This window comes from Rousettus aegyptiacus, unplaced genomic scaffold (assembly GCF_014176215.1).
Source record: "Rousettus aegyptiacus isolate mRouAeg1 unplaced genomic scaffold, mRouAeg1.p scaffold_m13_p_13, whole genome shotgun sequence".
Classification (NCBI taxonomy): domain Eukaryota; kingdom Metazoa; phylum Chordata; class Mammalia; order Chiroptera; family Pteropodidae; genus Rousettus; species Rousettus aegyptiacus.
In genome coordinates, this window is record NW_023416288.1 from 31,301,350 (window position 1) to 31,318,626 (window position 17,277).

At 39.5% G+C, this 17,277-nt stretch overlaps 1 protein-coding gene across 8 annotated transcripts in view; it reads left to right on the top strand.

Moving 5' to 3' along the window:
• Nucleotides 1-17,277, top strand: part of DNAH11 (dynein axonemal heavy chain 11) — a 264,624-nt gene that overhangs the window by 64,702 nt on the left and 182,645 nt on the right. For 6 of the 8 annotated variants that reach the window (XM_016159540.2, XM_016159541.2, XM_016159539.2 and 3 more), the window contains 5 exons: nucleotides 2,047-2,271; nucleotides 3,317-3,408; nucleotides 4,590-4,716; nucleotides 13,419-13,568; nucleotides 16,344-16,577. In XM_016159540.2, coding sequence (XP_016015026.2) covers nucleotides 2,047-2,271; nucleotides 3,317-3,408; nucleotides 4,590-4,716; nucleotides 13,419-13,568; nucleotides 16,344-16,577 — 828 coding nt within the window. Of the gene's footprint in view, nucleotides 1-2,046; nucleotides 2,272-3,316; nucleotides 3,409-4,589; nucleotides 4,717-13,112; nucleotides 13,174-13,418; nucleotides 13,569-16,343; nucleotides 16,578-17,277 lie in introns of those variants that run through there. The other 2 variants (XM_016159544.2, XM_016159546.2) reach the window with 2 other exon arrangements.

Here is a 17,277-nt window from a genome sequence, read left to right on the forward strand (position 1 = left end):
AGGGGGCCTAAGAAGAAACAGAGGCTCTCCACTGTGGAGGGAGGAAGTCTCAGGGAGGGCCTTGTTAGGTGGTGGTGCTTGTGCTGAACTCTGAAGGATGGGCTGGTATTCAACAAAGAATGGAGATCAGAAAAGGGTGTTATAGGCAATGGAGACAGTGTTAGTAGCATCTTGAAATGACAGAAAGTACCTGCCATTCAGAGGTAATTTTAAGACTTCAGTTTCTTTAGAATATAAATTTTCTTTAGGGAATAATAAAAAAATAAGGCTGGAGAGACAGGCCAGAGCATGGTGCATATATACATATATGTGGGTATATACATATATATGTGTGTATGTATTTATATAGACAGAGTGTCTCAAATTCTGAGGTTGAGTTGGCATCTCTTTGGCCATAAGAGATAGAAAAGGTAAACAAGACAACTCGTTCAGAGCAAATGACAGTATTGTCATTATTATTAGACTTAAGTCACTTAGGAAAAGAATCTTGTCTAAAGATAAAGAGGTGATGCTCTGTTACTGGTATATTTAAGGTGAGGGACATTTATGTAAAGGTGGAAAGTCAGACTCAGCACTCAGCACAGGTTCAGTGTAGATCAGTAGGTTGGGAGGTCATCGTTGGTGTCTTGAGAATTGATGAGCTGTATAATGACGGGGAAAGAAGATAAGCCAGTGGAGAATAGAGCTCCAGAAAAGGCTGCATTTGGTGAACAAGGAGAGGAGACATAAAGCAGGCAGAGAGAGAGTGGCCTGAGAAATAGTAGAAGAAGAATACTGTAATATCATAGAAACCATAGGGTCAGTTTTGCCCCCAAAGAAGAGGCAAATGTCATGGAAACAATGTAAGTGTCCATTGATGGATAAACAGATAAAGAAAATGTGTATATAGACACAATGGAGTATTCAGCCATAAAAAAAAAAAAGGACATCCTGCTTTTTGCAACAATGTGGGTGGACCACGAGGGCATCAGGCTAAGTGAAATAAGTCAGAGAAAAATACAGTTATGTTCTCTCATATGTGGAATCTAAAGAAAGTTGAACTCATGGAAACAGAATTAAATGGTGGTTGCCAGGGGCTGGGGAGTGGAGGACATGGGGAGATGATCAGTGGGTACAAATTTGCAGGTGTAAGATGAGTAAGTTCTGAAGATCTAATGTACAGCATGGCGACTGGTTAACAGTGCTGTATTATATACTTCAAGATTGTTAAAAGACTAGATCTTCAATGTTATCACCACACACACACACACACACACACAAGGTAATTCTGTGGGGCATGGAGGTGTTCACCTTATTATTATGGTAACCATTTTACAATACATATGTGTTTTGAATCACCACACTGTACACCTTAAACTGACAGTGCTATGTGTCAGTGATATCGCCATAAAGCTGGGGGTGGGGCAGGGTGGGAAAGAAGAATGAAATGTATTAAGTGCTTAGAAGTGAGGGAGAATGGGAAGAGGCCATTCCACTCGGAGACTGAGAGTTCAGCGTCTGAGAATGGTGAGAAGTGCTTGCCTGACCACATGCAATTAAAGTAAGCCTTAGGGTTCAGAAAGCAGCAAAGTTTGGTAGTGAACTGAAAGAGAAGGAAAATGGGTGCTCGAGGACTTAGCAAGCTGGAGGGAAGTTTGTTTTATTTTTTAAATAATGGCAACAAAAAAAAGATCCACAACCTCGGAATGATTAATAAACAGGGACCAGGGAGAGAGTGAAAACATGAAGAATAAAGTTAAATTATTAAAGCTGCACCCTGGTACGCAATATTTTTTCCTGCCTACATAGAGACGAACGATCATCTTGTAGAAGACATATTAATGCAGCTGCTTATATTTATCTTTTTTCTTTTGGAAGAAGTGTTAATATGAATATTTAACGTCATAAATTCACTCATTTAGGAAATACTTATTGAATGCCTATTCTGTGTTTTGCACAACAGGCCCTAGGAATCCAGCCATAAAAAGAATAGGTATAGATTCTCTGTCATGGTACTTTGGGTCTGCTGATTCAGCTGTTGTTTAAAATTCTTTGCCTTTCTTCTAGGTTCAGTTGCAGACTCTGCTTCAAAGCAAGTACGTGGAATATTTCATTGAACAAGTCTTAAGCTGGCAAAATCAGTTAAACGTAGCAGACTCAGTCATCTTTACTTGGATGGAAGTCCAGAGAACTTGGTCTCACCTGGAAAGCATCTTTGTTTGTTCAGAAGATATTCGGATCCAGCTTGTGAAAGATGCTAGAAGATTTGATAAAGTAGATGCTGAATTTAAGGTTTGTAGAAGACAGTTTTCTATCCCAGCAGAGTTTTCCAAATGATATGAAAATCTTCCAAAGAAACATGATTTGGGGTATTTATAAAAATAAATATGTTTTTGCATTTCAGGAAATAGGGCACAGAGAACATTTTTTTTTTAAAGGATCAGATAGTAAATCTTTCAGGCTTTGAGGTTTTGTGTGGTCTCATTCACAGCTACTCAATGCTGCCATTGTAGTGCAAAAAAAAAAAAAACCCCCCAAAAAAACCACGACAAACAAATGGGCGGGGCTGTGCTCCAGTAAATATTGTTTCTTTTAATTTTTTTTTTGAACCAGTAAAAAATGAAAACATCATTTTTAACTTCGGGCCATACAAAAATGGGCAGCAGACCAGATGTTTCCCATAGGTCAGAGATTGCCTACCCCTGCAGGAAGCCCCAGTAGATAGATTCATCTTCATTAAGTGAAAGACTGAGGAGCCGAAGCCAGTAGCAAAGTAATACTACCAGTTATCTGTTTATTTGTTTCAAAAGAGCCATAGAGAACGTGTGGAGATGTACATGTAGTAATGATTAATGATTTGAGAGACTTGCAGCAAAGAATAATGGCTGTACCTTTTTATATGGAAATGGGGATTAAATATTTTTTTCTACCTAAAGCAGAACAGAGGAATTCTATTTTGTTTAATTTTTAAGGAGGAAAGAGCAGATAAGTCGTTTAGTATTTCATCTCATTTTCCTTTATGAATGCACTCTTTAAGATTCTGGGCTATTTTTATTTGGTTCAAAGAGAGAAATTTGGCATGAATCCAGAATGGTGGTAATGTCTATTGAATTTATTTTGATGAAAATTGTGTGATCATACTTTGGTTTTGATACTTATCTAAAAATTTAAACGCAAAAGCAAACAGATACGGCGTTAGAAGTCTCTTTAACCTTGCTTTCTCATTGTACTTCATTTTTTTATTTTAATTTTTGAATGTTCTTCATTCCCAAAATGGTTGAAAATTTTCAAAAAATAATTTTGACTATCAATGGCTCCATGTTGTACTTTCACACAGGACTTAATGTTCAAGACAGCTAAAATAAAAAATGTTTTGGAAGCAACATGCAGACCTAATCTCTATGAAAAACTTAAAGATTTACAGTACAGGTAAGAATAAAACTATAAAGTGAACAGTTTGTTATAATTTTATGAGATTTCTTTCAAGTACCTGATAGTATTTAATATCTTATTGTAGGTACAACTTCTGCTAAGTTATTTTATAATTTTGCTTATAGTTATCTAGTTGCCTTGTATATATTAGTGATACAAATGTTTTGTGAGTTAATGTAAACAAACCCAAATATATTTCTGTTTTCTAAAAGGACTGTTATAATAGTAAAATTAGTATATCTTATTATCAAGAGAATCAACATGGTTGATTGGTCAATTCTTTTATTGAGCTTTCCTGCAAACATTTATTAAGCATCTACTATATGCCAGGACCTAGGATTGCAGTCAGTTATTTTAAGTCCTTTACTTTGTATATAGTTTATATTACAAATCATCCTTAGAAAACGTATTAGTACTTTCAAAATCCTTGTCCTAAGGGCCATTTGTAATACTGAAACAGCTAGTGGTCATAAGAATATTCTGGCTTTTGATAAGCTACTAAAAAGAAGAAGTTTGTGCAGAATTGTGATCCCTTTTTATTGCAAGGTAGAGGAGAGCTCTAGATAAAAATGGATATCACGTAAGAAGAATTATTTCATGATCTGGAATTTTTTCAGAGATAAAGTTGGCCATAATTTAAAAGGGTAGATTTCTACATAAGTTAATTATTTGTTTAGTCAATGATCTTGGGGTTTGGGGGGCTCAGACTCTGGGGTCATCTCTGCTCTGCTAAGAACAAAAAAGTAGAAATAATGATCTTATGACTCCTCTGAATACCAGAGTGAGTTGAAGCCACTTGTGTTTTGTAAACGTTCAGTAGGAAAAGGAAAACTTTGAACAAATGTCTTAACTAATGCTCCGGTTGAGTGAGGCTAACTCTAGTCTTCTCGCTGCTGATTAGGGGTGTCATTAAGAAAAATGATGAGTGACATCAATCGAAATCTCATCTAAATTTAGCCTTAACTAATGGGTGTATGTGTGTGTGTGTACCTTCTCGTTGGCATGCTATATGTTAGTGACCAGCAAGGAGATGGTGTCGGAGATGAGGGGGTAGGCTACTTGATTGACAGAGAGCTTCCTCTGATGAGTTGACAGATGAGAGGTGCCGGGTTTTGTTCGTTGATGTTTTAATAACTGAACGGGCAAGATAAGTTCAAAAAGACTTTTCGTTCATATAGGCTTTCTCTTTGTGAAAAAGCTCTGGCTGAATACTTGGAAACCAAGCGCGTGGCTTTTCCGCGCTTCTATTTCGTCTCTTCTGCAGACTTACTCGACATCCTCTCAAAGGGAGCTCAGCCGAAACAGGTAATCAATTTTTTAAAGTCTCGTAGAATACTGTGTTACCTAAGCAATGTCACAGTTTCTCTGTCATTGTCAAATGCCACCTATGATGTAACACATGCCAGGAGCTACATACCATATGCAATAAAAATTTTTAATGCAGCTGCAGAGGGTTGCCAGAGGCAGTGCTAAAGGAACAAGGAAAGTAATTCTTTGGTCCTCAGTAAAGAGAAAGGTTATCAATTGCACAAGGCTGAGGGCCCTGGAGGAAGTTAATGGAAGAGATAGTGGTTCCAGATTCCCTAGAATTCTGGGGTAATGGCTGGAGCCTGGCCAGCAACTTTCCTAGGGGAGAATGGGTCACTTGGGACAAGATCATGGCTGGTGTCTTCTAACTACTCCCTTGACTCCAGAATAAACTGTATAATTATTAAGTTGGACTCGTCTTCAGCGCTGTCAGAGGTGGACTGGAATAATTTCAGTCTCCCCTCTACCTCACCCTCTAATTTTCCCCTACCTATACAAAAAATAACATACCATTCATGACAATATTTCAAGCAAATAAAAGCAGCTATTACCTTTTGTAATTTGAGGACTGAGATCAGGGATAAACATCGCAAAGCACTTCTTCCTTTACACATTGAGAGGAAGTTGGCTTTCACTTGTATCTGTTCAATTGTTATTATAGCTGACAGAGGCGATTACTGTATATCACAGATGATTTTGACACTGAAGCTTGTGCCTCGTCCTTGTGGATTTGTCTCCATGTTCTTTCTCTAGATGTTTTAATGCCATTTTCTTTGGAATATGTGTTTCTTCACCCTACAGTTTCCTGAATTCGGCTGTCCTTTGGACACAGCAGTTATCTTGGTTATTTCGGTCTCGTTCATATTTTCTCTTTAAACCTTAATTCAGTTTGATGGCTGGTCAGATGAAGTCTTGCTGTTGATAACAGTTGTTAGTCGACTTCGGCAACACTTTCAGGACTGCCACGAGGGTTTCATTTAGTACTGTCATGCTAACTCCCAGAAGGCTTTGTAAAACAAGCTCCCTCTGCTTAGATTGATTGGGAGCCCAGTATACCCATCTCTCATTTCTGTAGTACTCAACTGGGTGTTTGGGGTGGATTTTTTAGTTGCAAACATAGCAGTCCAAACCACACTCTCCTGGGAATATCCTCATGAGCAGCAGCTGGACCCTCCGCCAGGGACGATTACATGAGGGAGAGGGTGTCACATTCTATTCTAGGTACATGTTCCTAAAATTCTGAATTTTCAAAATATGCATTTGAAGAGAAATGCATACATCTGCAACTAGGATAACATTCTTTTTTGTTTAATTATATCCTTTAAACACAATAAACACCGTGTGACTAGTATATTGAACAGTATTAATTAGAGATTATGGACATGAAAGTTTTATTTTTCTATTATTATTAGTCCCAAATAAGCCCTGCTGAATCTTTTTTGTACTGTGGAGCAGACCCTTCTATAACCTCTTGGTTAGGTATTGTAACACCTTGGTCTCTTTTTCTTATTAAAAAATAAATAAATAAGACAAAAACAACTCAGCAAGATCTAGTTTAAAATTCCGATCTCATCTCTGTGTTAAGGCCAGGCTTTTGCCTAATAAACTTGGAGTTGGGAGTGAGACCAGTTCTTTAATTCTGCTGCCCTACCTGTTTATCATGGAGAGGGGCTAGGGGGGTCACATGTGGGTCAGTGTTCTTAATGTTTGCTCCTGCTCCTCTGGCCAGCAGTGACTTATTCTGCTTCCCTGTCCTCAACAGTGAGCATCCACACGTTGGGTTTCTTGTGAACACAGCTGCAGGTCCTCAGGGACAAGGGGGCACTTCCCAGGGGTATATATTGCAGGGCCAATTCTATTTCAGCTCTTGCAGGCCTTGCTCCTAGTAGTGTAATCAGCCATCGGGATACATCTTCCACCTTTTATATCTAGGCGGATGTTCAAATAAGGGACATGTCACAGAGTTACTTTTCTTCGGTCCCTGTAGTTTCTATGAGTGGGTCTCTAACTCCTCCCAGTTGGTGACTTAAGGGTAGATTGGAGGAAACAATTCTTTATCTTCCCCCAAGCAGTGAGGAAGAGACATAGCATCCCCCATGGGCTGATAACTCACAGTCGTGAGGTTGGCTCCTTGTCTCCCCTGCTCCCTTCAGTACTTTTGATCGAAGGAGTGTATGGAGGTAGAAGATGGTAAGGGGTTGTGATGTGTCTTTCCAAGTCCCCAAGGGGCTGATCTATCCCAACCCCTGTTTGCTGTCTTCAGGATGTGCACATCCCCAGTGCTGAAGCTAGAGGAACAGATCACTCAACATGTACTTGTCATCAAATCTTTTCACTTCTTTTAAAATAATCAAAAAATGTTTCATGCCTTAGCTCACGGGTCTGTGCATCCCCAATGCCAACTTTTTTATTCTTCCTAAGTTACAGGATGTTTCCTTTTTTTAAAAAAATTAAACTTTAAAGATGTATCTTTTAAATCATTCTGTTTTCACAGCATCACTTCAATATTTTAGTGTCATCTTCTCTAATATCGATGAGGCTTATCATGGTAGTCTTACCTCATTCCTAGCTTTTTAATTATAAGTTCTAAATCCCTGAATACAGGTACCTTGCTCAGTACCAGTAATAAAACCACTCCTTAATGAGTGAGCAGCTAGTAGAAGACATTAACAACAGTTTAAATTTCAGTGAAGCTTTGTATTAAAATCACAGCACAGAGATCTGCAGAATCACTCATAGCCACACTGATGAATGTCAGCAGCAGCACCGAATATGCCATGCGAACAAAAGGGCTTGTGTGTTTCTGCTGATCAGCTAAAGGGGTCCAGCCATGTGGCCAGAGTGTAAATGTGGTTCAGAATTTCCAGACCCACCAGCTTTGAAACGATTAGATTTTTGATATTTTTGAAAATTTGAGATTTATATTCTTTCAAATTGGGCTTAAAATATGATTCCATTCAGTTATTTTGTCATACAGATTAAACTTGCGACAATTGAAATTCGCGTAAGACGCCGTGACACTGTTACTAAGGTCCAGGGTTAGAAAAAGTGTCTAGTTGCCTCCGTGGTACAAATGGCCACTCAGGAATGACTTGTTGGGGCGGGACATTGAAAAGGAGCTAAGGACCGTTTGAGTCATCTAGAGTCACAGTCAGCTTCTGCCCCTGACATGGTTCTGCAAAGTTAAGGTGCATTCTGAATTCTTCATCACTTACCACAGAATAGTTTATGCTTTGGGCAGTTATGCCTAATTACCTGGCCTCCTTACCCTCTTTACTTTCTTTTCAATATCGGAATCATTTTCGGACCGCCAGACACAGCTTTTCCACCTCTGCCTCTGCACCCACATTCCTGAATGTGATCCCAGTGGTGTGAGCAACGTATCATGGCAGCTGCAGCTTGTGGAATAACAACACAGTTTCCCCCAGAAAAGAGACAATTTGTGGGCTGATACCTCATGGTGACACCTTGTGAATGACTCGAGTTCTTCAGACCCCCTCCTCCACCTGCCACATTCAATTTAAGAATGTTGGCTAAAGTGAGAGTTTCTGCAGTTAATTGTGGAATTAGATCAGCTCAAACTCATCCCCCATTGAGGTCTGATATCACGACCAGCCTTATAAGCAAAAATTCCCAAATGAAAATGCTTGAGTTGGAATGCCAGAGTGATGAGACCAGTGTGTCTAGAATGCCTTTGGTCGTCATTAGCTATTGGCAAACTTAGGTCAAGTTTTTAAGATTTTTCTCCTTCCAATTCGCCCTGACCTCCCAGTGTCAAGGATTACCTAAAGGACCGTGGGTACGGGCACTGCTTAACTTCAGTGGTCAGAAATCTCTTAACTCGGTGGTCAAAGATGCTTATGGAAGTACAAACTTAAAGGCATACTTGCAGGATTAATTGACATGGTGCACTAGTTCTATATAGCTGGTTTGAAGTTACATGTGATTTAATATAAACATTCTTTGACACTCCACCCCATTTTAGAAAAGCATCCTCTTGTATTTTTCAAGCAAAGTGGTGTAGTGGATAAAGTCAGACGGAATAGTATCAGTTGACTTCTTCATGCCCTTTCCAATTATTATACAGTGCCTTGAAATAGCTGACAGCTTTGTGTAGTCAATATGTTTTTAGCCACTGATTCCTAATGACTTGAAAAATCTTTCTGTCCTGTAAGAGTTTATACATTTTTCTCTCCCTTCATCTGCTACATGATGACTAGTGAAAGCTTCTTCATCAGGAAGTAATATTAGAGACGGACAGACTTTCAGTGTGATCAGCTGCATTTCCATTGTCTGATGGAGAAGCCGTGAACCACATGTGTTTGGGTGTTAAACACTTGAAATGAGGACTTGAATTTTTAACTTCAACTGAGGACTTGAATTTTTAACTTCAACAAATTTTAACTGATTTAAACTTAAAAACTGATATTCGATTCAGTTATTGGAAAACATGTGTTTGAAACAACTTGAGTGTGTGAATTTACTTTTGCAACTACATTTATGAAATCTAAACATAGATCAAGTATTTCGAATGAAAAATCCAAATTGAGATATGCTGTAAACATAAAATACAAACCTGATTTCAAAAAATTACTTTGGAGAAAAGAATATAAAATATCTCAATTTTTATATTACTTGTTGAAGTAAAAACATTTGGATGTACTAGGTCAAATAAAATACATTAAAATTAGTTTCACCTGTTTCTACTTGTTTTAAGGTGGCAACTAGAATTTCTACTACTGTAGAAATCGAAACCACAATACACTCTCTACAATGACAAGATAAAGAATACATATGCTCAGAGATGTTTAATATTTGCAGCAAGAAATATCCTTGAATGGCATCAGCCCAAATCTGATAAGAGAAAATCTGCCAACTTGTCTTTTGAGAAATCTCCCAAGTTGCAGGGATGAGACAGACGGCACTAAACTGATACCTTTAATAGATGTAAATATTGGCATTCGGAAAGGAGCTTCTGAGAAATTGGCTGAATGTCAGGTGATAAAGAGCACTGCTCTTTAGGATCTTAGAGACAAATCTCCAAGACCCCACGTGTCACAAGCCCATGTTCGTTTCCATCAAGTGCTTCCCTTCGGCTGTCTTCATGATAGAGCGAAGGTGTCTCAGCCTCTGAATTCTAAGAATCAGGATGACGAAGCTCAGTACAGCGTGTCACAGCCTTCTGTAACAAGGTTTAGTTCCCCTCAGACAATTAAGAGGAAAAAGGCTCAAGATGCAAATGGTTAGTTGACAACATGCAAGAATTAATGAGTCTTAGTTGAAATAAAATAAAATATCTCAGCTTTTCTAGAGGAAACAGAGCTGTTGGCCCATAAGGTGGAGGAAGTGGGTGCCCTCGAGGTTGGGGCTGAGGCAGGAATGGGGAAGAGACAGGCAGGCCATGGTTTGGGCCATCTTGCCGTTGTCTCTACTTATCTTCCACTGAGCAGCAAGGAACAGAGGCTGCTCACCAAAGTGTCGTTTGTCACAGAAATTGTCCAAGTGAGAGCAGCTCCTCTGGTCAGAATTTCAGAAGATGTCATATTTTAAATGGATGCCTTTGTGTAAAGGCGGTCTGACACCCGAAGGACTTAGGCATTTAGGTGTGCGACAAGAGAATGGACGACCTAGATTTTAAACAAACATGCCATAAATTATATATCCAGTGGGGATGACCTTTGATTATCCTTGCAAAATAGTTACTATGATTGGCTAGCATTGTGTATATATGTAGCCATACACAATTTTTTTCTTTTTAATTTTGCAAATGTGTTGCCACTGCTGAGAATTCCATTGTAGCTCTTTTATCGGAATTCTCTCCACAGCCAAGTTGCGCAACAAAATCAGGTTTATTACAATATGGAGTTAAAACATCATTTTAATGTTATGAGATCCAAATATTAAGTCTTATAAATGTGGTGTCCTGCCACCCAGGAGTTTTAGGCCTTGCTGTGAAACCTGACACTCCTGGCCCCTGGCCTTTGTTTGATGTCACTTGTCATTTGCTATACATTGTACACTGAAGGAACACAATTTCAATTTTCGCTGCCGACCTTTTAGAAACCCTACTTTAGATACTGTTGAAGTTACTGACTTTTTATGACTTCAGTTGTTTAAATCCTTCGTTTCTCTAACGAGATCGAAAGAGGGGCCTATGAGGTGTTTGGGTTCTTTTTCGTTGTAAAATAAAAAGTCTTTTGAAATACCGAACTAGGAAGAAGGAATTTTAATTTTGTATTAACAGGTACAAAGAGATCTCATTAGAAATGGAAGAAATTCGAGGACAACGGAGTCCACATTAGTTTAAACACCAGTCCTGTTCTCTCGGAAGCTTTACGTGGGCGAGAGAACATGAAAACACCTGACTTTAAACCATGGGGTTTACATTTCCTTGTCACTGGCCGATTGACTATAGGCCTAGAAGTTCTTCTGAAACTATTTTCTCACCAAAGCAATAATGCGTGAGGGTGTCTGATGGTTGAAGTCTCATTTATCCTGCAGCTTTTCACCTGAATACTATTTAGGGCCATTGCAAAGTAGAAGCCATTAAACATCTGTGCGCTTCCTGGCCACTTCATCTGTGACAGTGAATTGTTAGATTATTGGAGATACTTTCTGTGTATAAATGTCCTTGGGGTAACGTACACGGATGGAGCGGAATATGATAACCCAGGCAGTGGTCATCGGCTACTACTCGGTCTAGGTTTAAAGTGAGCGAGAGTCTCAAAGACTCATCTATTTTAAACTCAGAAGATTTTTTGCTGTGATCTTCTTTAACATTTTTGCAAATACAGCAAAAATGTTAAAGCTAAATGCTTCGAAGATGGAATCAGCCTTCAGGAGTTCCTTACTGATATTTTGTCATACAGGAAGTTTAGGCAGCTTGTTCCTGTTCCCAGAGGCTGCTTCTGGGATAGTTATCAAGTTGAGTTAAAATGTATTTCAAGAAAAATTAATTACAGAGGTGGGACCTATACACTGGTTAATGCCGTATAGCTTTAAACAATCTTCTAGTTACTAGCACCTTTTATTTTTTCTATTGAGGTGAAATCCACATAACATAAAATTAACCATTTCGAAGTGCACGATTCAGTGGCATTTTGTACATCCGCAATGCTATGCAACCATTAGCTCTGTCTAGTTTCAAAATGTTTTTATTATCTCAAAATAAAACCCCATACCCATTAAGCAGTCACTCTGCATTTCTTCCTCCCTCCAGTCCCTAACAACCACCAGTCTACTTTCCGTTTCTATGGATTTACCTGCTCTGGACATTTTATACAAGTGGAATCATGCAGTATGTGGTCTTCTGCGACTGGCTTCTTTCATTTAGCATTTTTTCAAGGTTCATCACATTGTATCATGTATCAGTAGTTCATTCCTTTCTATGACTGCATAATCCATTGTCTACTTAGGCCACAATTTTATATGTCCATTTATCCATTAATGGACATTTCGGTTGGTTCCACCTTTTGGCTTTTGTGAATAGCACTGCACTTGTATGCATGTAATTGAGTGCCTGTTTTTAATTATTTAGGGTATATACTAGGAGTGGCATTTCTGGGTCACATGGTAATTTCACGTTTAAGTTTTCTAGGAACCACCAAACTGTGTTCCACATAGCAGTTTTTGTGCCATATGTAAGGAAGGCCCCTGCTTCTCATTCCTGGCTCTTTCCCTGGTTCATTTTCTGCCTCTTTACACGGTCTACCCCAAGGCAGGCAGAGCGGCCAACCTGGCTGATAGTCCGTTCTCTTCCCCTTTGCGAGTTGACCTACAGAACACACCTCTGCCCCTTCTCTTTGCCGCGGCAGGACTTGTGGGTGGAGAGCCTGTCCTGGTCTGTGCTGACGTGACTGGACGGACCAGGAGTGCTAATTCTGGAGTCCTGTCTGGACGCCAGTTAGGTTTTAGTCTCCAAACTGGCCTCTAGCAGAACAAACGCTCATCTTTGTCTTTTAATTTGGTTTGTTTTATTTCTCAAATAGTTGGGAACCTATGTAGAGTTCAGTATGCTATTTATTGGGGCTTCTTTTGAAGATCCCATAGCTTAGGATGTAAAAGGTTATGGTGCCAGAAAGATTTGAACTTCGTAGCTATCGCCTGGTTTTGGAGGCTTAAAATCTCACTGCCACTTACTTTTACCAGTGTCAATTTGATGAAGTCACCTAATATTTTAGCTTTGATTTCCTTATCATTGAAAATGGGGAAATCCTATTCATTTCTTAAGTTACAAGTGAGTGTCAAAGCAAGTACACTGATGTGGGTCCTAACATAAGATGTAATTGAGTGCCTGTTTTAATTGTTTCTAACATATTGTGTTTCAGATATTTTAACACATTTTTTTTATAGCGAAACCTTTTTATAGTAAAATAATATGTCTGAATTTTTAAAGCTTGACCACAGAATTCTCAAACTGATTGCTACAGGAATGAGGCACAGATAGAGAAGTCGGTAAGTCTCCAGTCTTCAAGTAGAAAATCGGTAACTTTGTGTGGTAAGCGTTCCCCACTCAGACCCTCACGATGTACCCAGAGTGTCTGGCCACTTCTCCACCAAGGTCATTTCAAACTCTGGAATTTAAGAAGTGATTTTTGTTTTGAGGAAAGCATTTTGAGACAGCTCTTTAACTATATAAAGTAAGTTTCGTGAATTCCAGTAACATCATCCCTGGATCAGCAGACTGTATCTCGTCTTAGGTAACACGTCACCTTGCCAAACTCTTCGACAGCATGGCCGATCTGCAGTTTGAAGACGATCAGGATGTGTCTGCACACAGAGCAATTGGAATGTCCAGCAAAGAAAAGGAGCATGTGCCATTCCGAGCCAAGTGTGACTGCATAGGCCATGTGAGCTTTGATTATGAGGTTTTCTATGCTAGAGGAGGGTTTTCGGGATAATTTTTTAAAGGTCGAATTGAACAAGGGAAAACCAACTCATGTCAAATAAGGCTCTAGTTAGTTTTGTGTTCAGAGCTTCCTGTTTATGTCTGTCCAGTGTGACACAGGGCTTCTCTGCCATGCTTCCCCGTCTGTGCGTTTGGCTGCAGGGCCTCTCAGGGCCTCAGAGATGCTAGCAGTTGAACTAGACAGGAGGGACTGTCTCAGATTGAGCGGACACCAGGATTAGAAACAAATGCAGCCTGGTGACAGAGCCCCCACAAAACGTTTCATTTTCACCACTGCTCAGAGAGTACGGGGTGAGGGCGAAGCAGCCGCATGCAGTAAAGCCTGTTCTAAAGAGGCTCGTGGTCCAGGATTCTGATGTGAATGTTGTAAATGGCTGCTCATAAATTAAGTGGATTGAGTCTACCAAACTGATGTCACATCCTCTAATCACTGTGTACACAGACAGTTAAGTTAGCATATTCTCGTCTCTTGCAGCCAAATACCTCAAAAATATTCTCAACAGCGATCTGCAGGAACGGCTCGTTATGATTGATGAAAGAGCTCTTGGTGTTTTCAGATGATTTAGAGGAATTGCATCTTTTTTATGACGATGCTTGTATAGCTTGGGTTAATCCACAGAATCACTGAGCGGTAGCCTCTATCACAGAACCGTTTGGGTTGAGGCAGTGGGTCCTTCAAGTGCCCCTTGCAGAAACATGATGGCAACCTTTTTTTTTTTTTTTTTAAAGCAGGGGTTTTCTTTATTCCTCTCTCTTGCTTTTTAATATTGTACCCGAAAATTCCTGCCAAATGAAGGGGAAGCAGATGGTGGCATACTTTGATTAAAATATATTTTTTGATCTCTTGGGCTCTTTAGGATATTATTACAATGATTAGAAAAAGTCACCATAAACTATCTTGACTAAAGTGTCTTGTTGCCTGCTCCCTCCCCAGCAGACTGCTGGCCGACGGGCATAGTGCCCAGAAGGAGGACAGTCCAGTTGACGGATGTGGTTGTCAGTAGCAGAAACCCTTGATATTGAAAGTTTTCACAGTGCTCTAATTTATTCTGTATAAGCAACTTGAGCTAGATACTTACGAGCTTATAATAGGCTTGCTCTCTAAATAATTACCTTCATTTTATAAAAAGATGCTTTTACTCTAGGTCTTTACCCTGACACTGTTATGATTGGTTCTTCCCAATTTAGATTATTTGTATTTTGTTTGACTAGTGTTTATTGAATTCCTACTGTGTACCAGATGCTGGGTTAGGCTTTTGGGTAAGACATGGCCCCTGCCATCAAAGAGCTCTCAGGCTCATTGAAGAAATGGATATACACGTAAGTAGCTATAAAAAGAAGTGGTAATTGTTTTTTTAGAGGGCTGGGAAGAAGCTGATGAAATACCAAAAAGGGAAGGGTCAAACAGGCACCTCATCAGAGCTTAGTTCTCAAATCATACTGAGCTAAGTTGCCATTATTGGCATAGTCATCTGAACATGAGTTGATATGTCAACTCGTGCGTATGTTTGGTCTTCCCATGTGGACTGGAAAGTTCTTGAGAAAGGTTGGTCATATCGAGGGTGTGGATGTCAGAGTTCCTTCTGATTCACTGAAGTAACTTGGTCACATTAAGAGTCGTGCTTAGTAACTAAAGCATTGATTAGATCAAAGACCCTGAACTCAGGCATGTGAACAAAGCCTAGCTATGAAGCCAGAGGAGAAGGCTGTTAGGATGTTGGGACCATTTCCAGGGCAGTGTTTCTTTTTTCTTTGCATAGGGAAGGCTGTCAGCTCATTAACCACACACCACTCCACAGTTCTCCACAGAAAGAGGTTCTAGGAATGAGCATGGCTGCCATCTTCACAGAAGCAGGGATATAAATCAGTTATACATCTTCAGCATCCCATGTGGTCCTTGGAATTTATTTATTATGGTCATTTTTTATTGGTATGGTCAATAATCTGCAAATAGTGTATATATCTTTTTTGTTACACGATATCCCATGGAAACACGGATAAATATAACAAAACATATTTGAATAGGATGGAAAACTGGCTGAAATATATTTATTGGAGCAAGATAAACTCGAATTTAAAAAACGATGAATCTTTGCAAGTCAGCAGTAGTCCTGTCTCTCAAACTCTCCTGCTGCCTAATTTTTGACAAGTGCGAAGATGAAAACCAGTAGGGAATATAATTAAGATGCTTGCTAAAAACACCTTGTCTTAAGATTAAGAACTATGGAGACTTTAGGGAAGAATTTTTAGTAGATGTTGAAATGATCAAAAGATATGTTTTTAAAAATCATATCTTTTCCCATATCTTCAAAGCTCTAGAAAATCATTCTAGCACATTACTTTCTAGATGGCTTTGGTTTCTCAAAATATTGTGTGTTACTAGAGGGGATCTTGGTCTAGAATCTCCTTGTCTTCAAGTCTGAAAAAACGAATGATTGAGAATACGTCCTGTTGAGAGTAGTTGAAGTTATTAGCCAGCCAGTAGGTGAAATATGTTGAGAAGTGTCTGCAGATGACAGGTTCATGTAGGAAAAACATTTCATTAGGCATTTGTTTACCTTTTCCTTTGAGTTACTTCTTCTAGTTTTCTACAAGGATGTAAAAGAAATCAATCTGAGGCCTCACTCTTTGCGTGGCCTTTGAGCCCACGAGAGGATGGAATTGCCCCTCTGCCATGGTTAAGCCCGTGTTATAACATTTCCTTTTGCTTCGAAAGGTGGAAACGTGGCTTGTGCAACTTGAGCAGACCATGCAAGAGACAGTGCGACATTCAATCACAGAAGCTATAGTGGCCTATGATGAAAAACCCAGAGAACTGTGGATTTTTGATTTCCCGGCTCAAGTTGCACTAACCAGCTCACAAATCTGGTGGACTACAGATGTAGGAATAGCCTTCAGCAGACTGGAAGAAGGCTATGAAACAGCCCTAAAGGATTTTCATAAAAAACAGGTATTTTATAGTTTCATGATTTACAGACTTAAAGAGACTTGAGATAAGCTAGCTAGCTAGCTAGCTTGCTTGCTTGCTTACTTGCTTCCTTCCTTCCTTCCCTCCCTCCCTCCTTTCCTCCTTCCCTCTTTCCTTTCTTCCCTCCTTCCCTCCCTCCTTCTCTCCTTCCCTCACTCCCTCCCTCCTTCCCTCCCTCCCTCCCTCCCTCCTTCTTTCCATCCTTCCCTCCTTTCCTCCTTCCCTCCTTCCTTCCTTCCTTCCTTCATGGAGCATCTTCTGTGTGCAAGGTGCTAGGAAGATTTTAGCAATCAGTTATTTAACTTTTCATTTTCTACCTATGTATCATCCTTCTTCCAATTTTCTACATGGGTTTTCAAAACATCCATCATGTCTATTATCCTCCGAGGCTCTAGGACATCACTCCCTTCTAGGTTCTGTGCCTATTTTTTTTTTTTTCCTTCTGTGTAAGACTCTCCATCTCAGCTGATGATGTATTTATTAGCAAATATGTGCATGATTCAGAAAGACAGATGAAGGTTCAACAAAAACAAATGTTTTTATACATTTTGGTTTTCTGTTGATTATAAATCACAGATGCACAACTTTGGAAAATAATCTATTTTGAATTCCATGTTATTCATCCAGTTATACCATCACCTCTCCTTAATTCTCCCATCTTAAGGTGTGCTCTTAGCTGTGG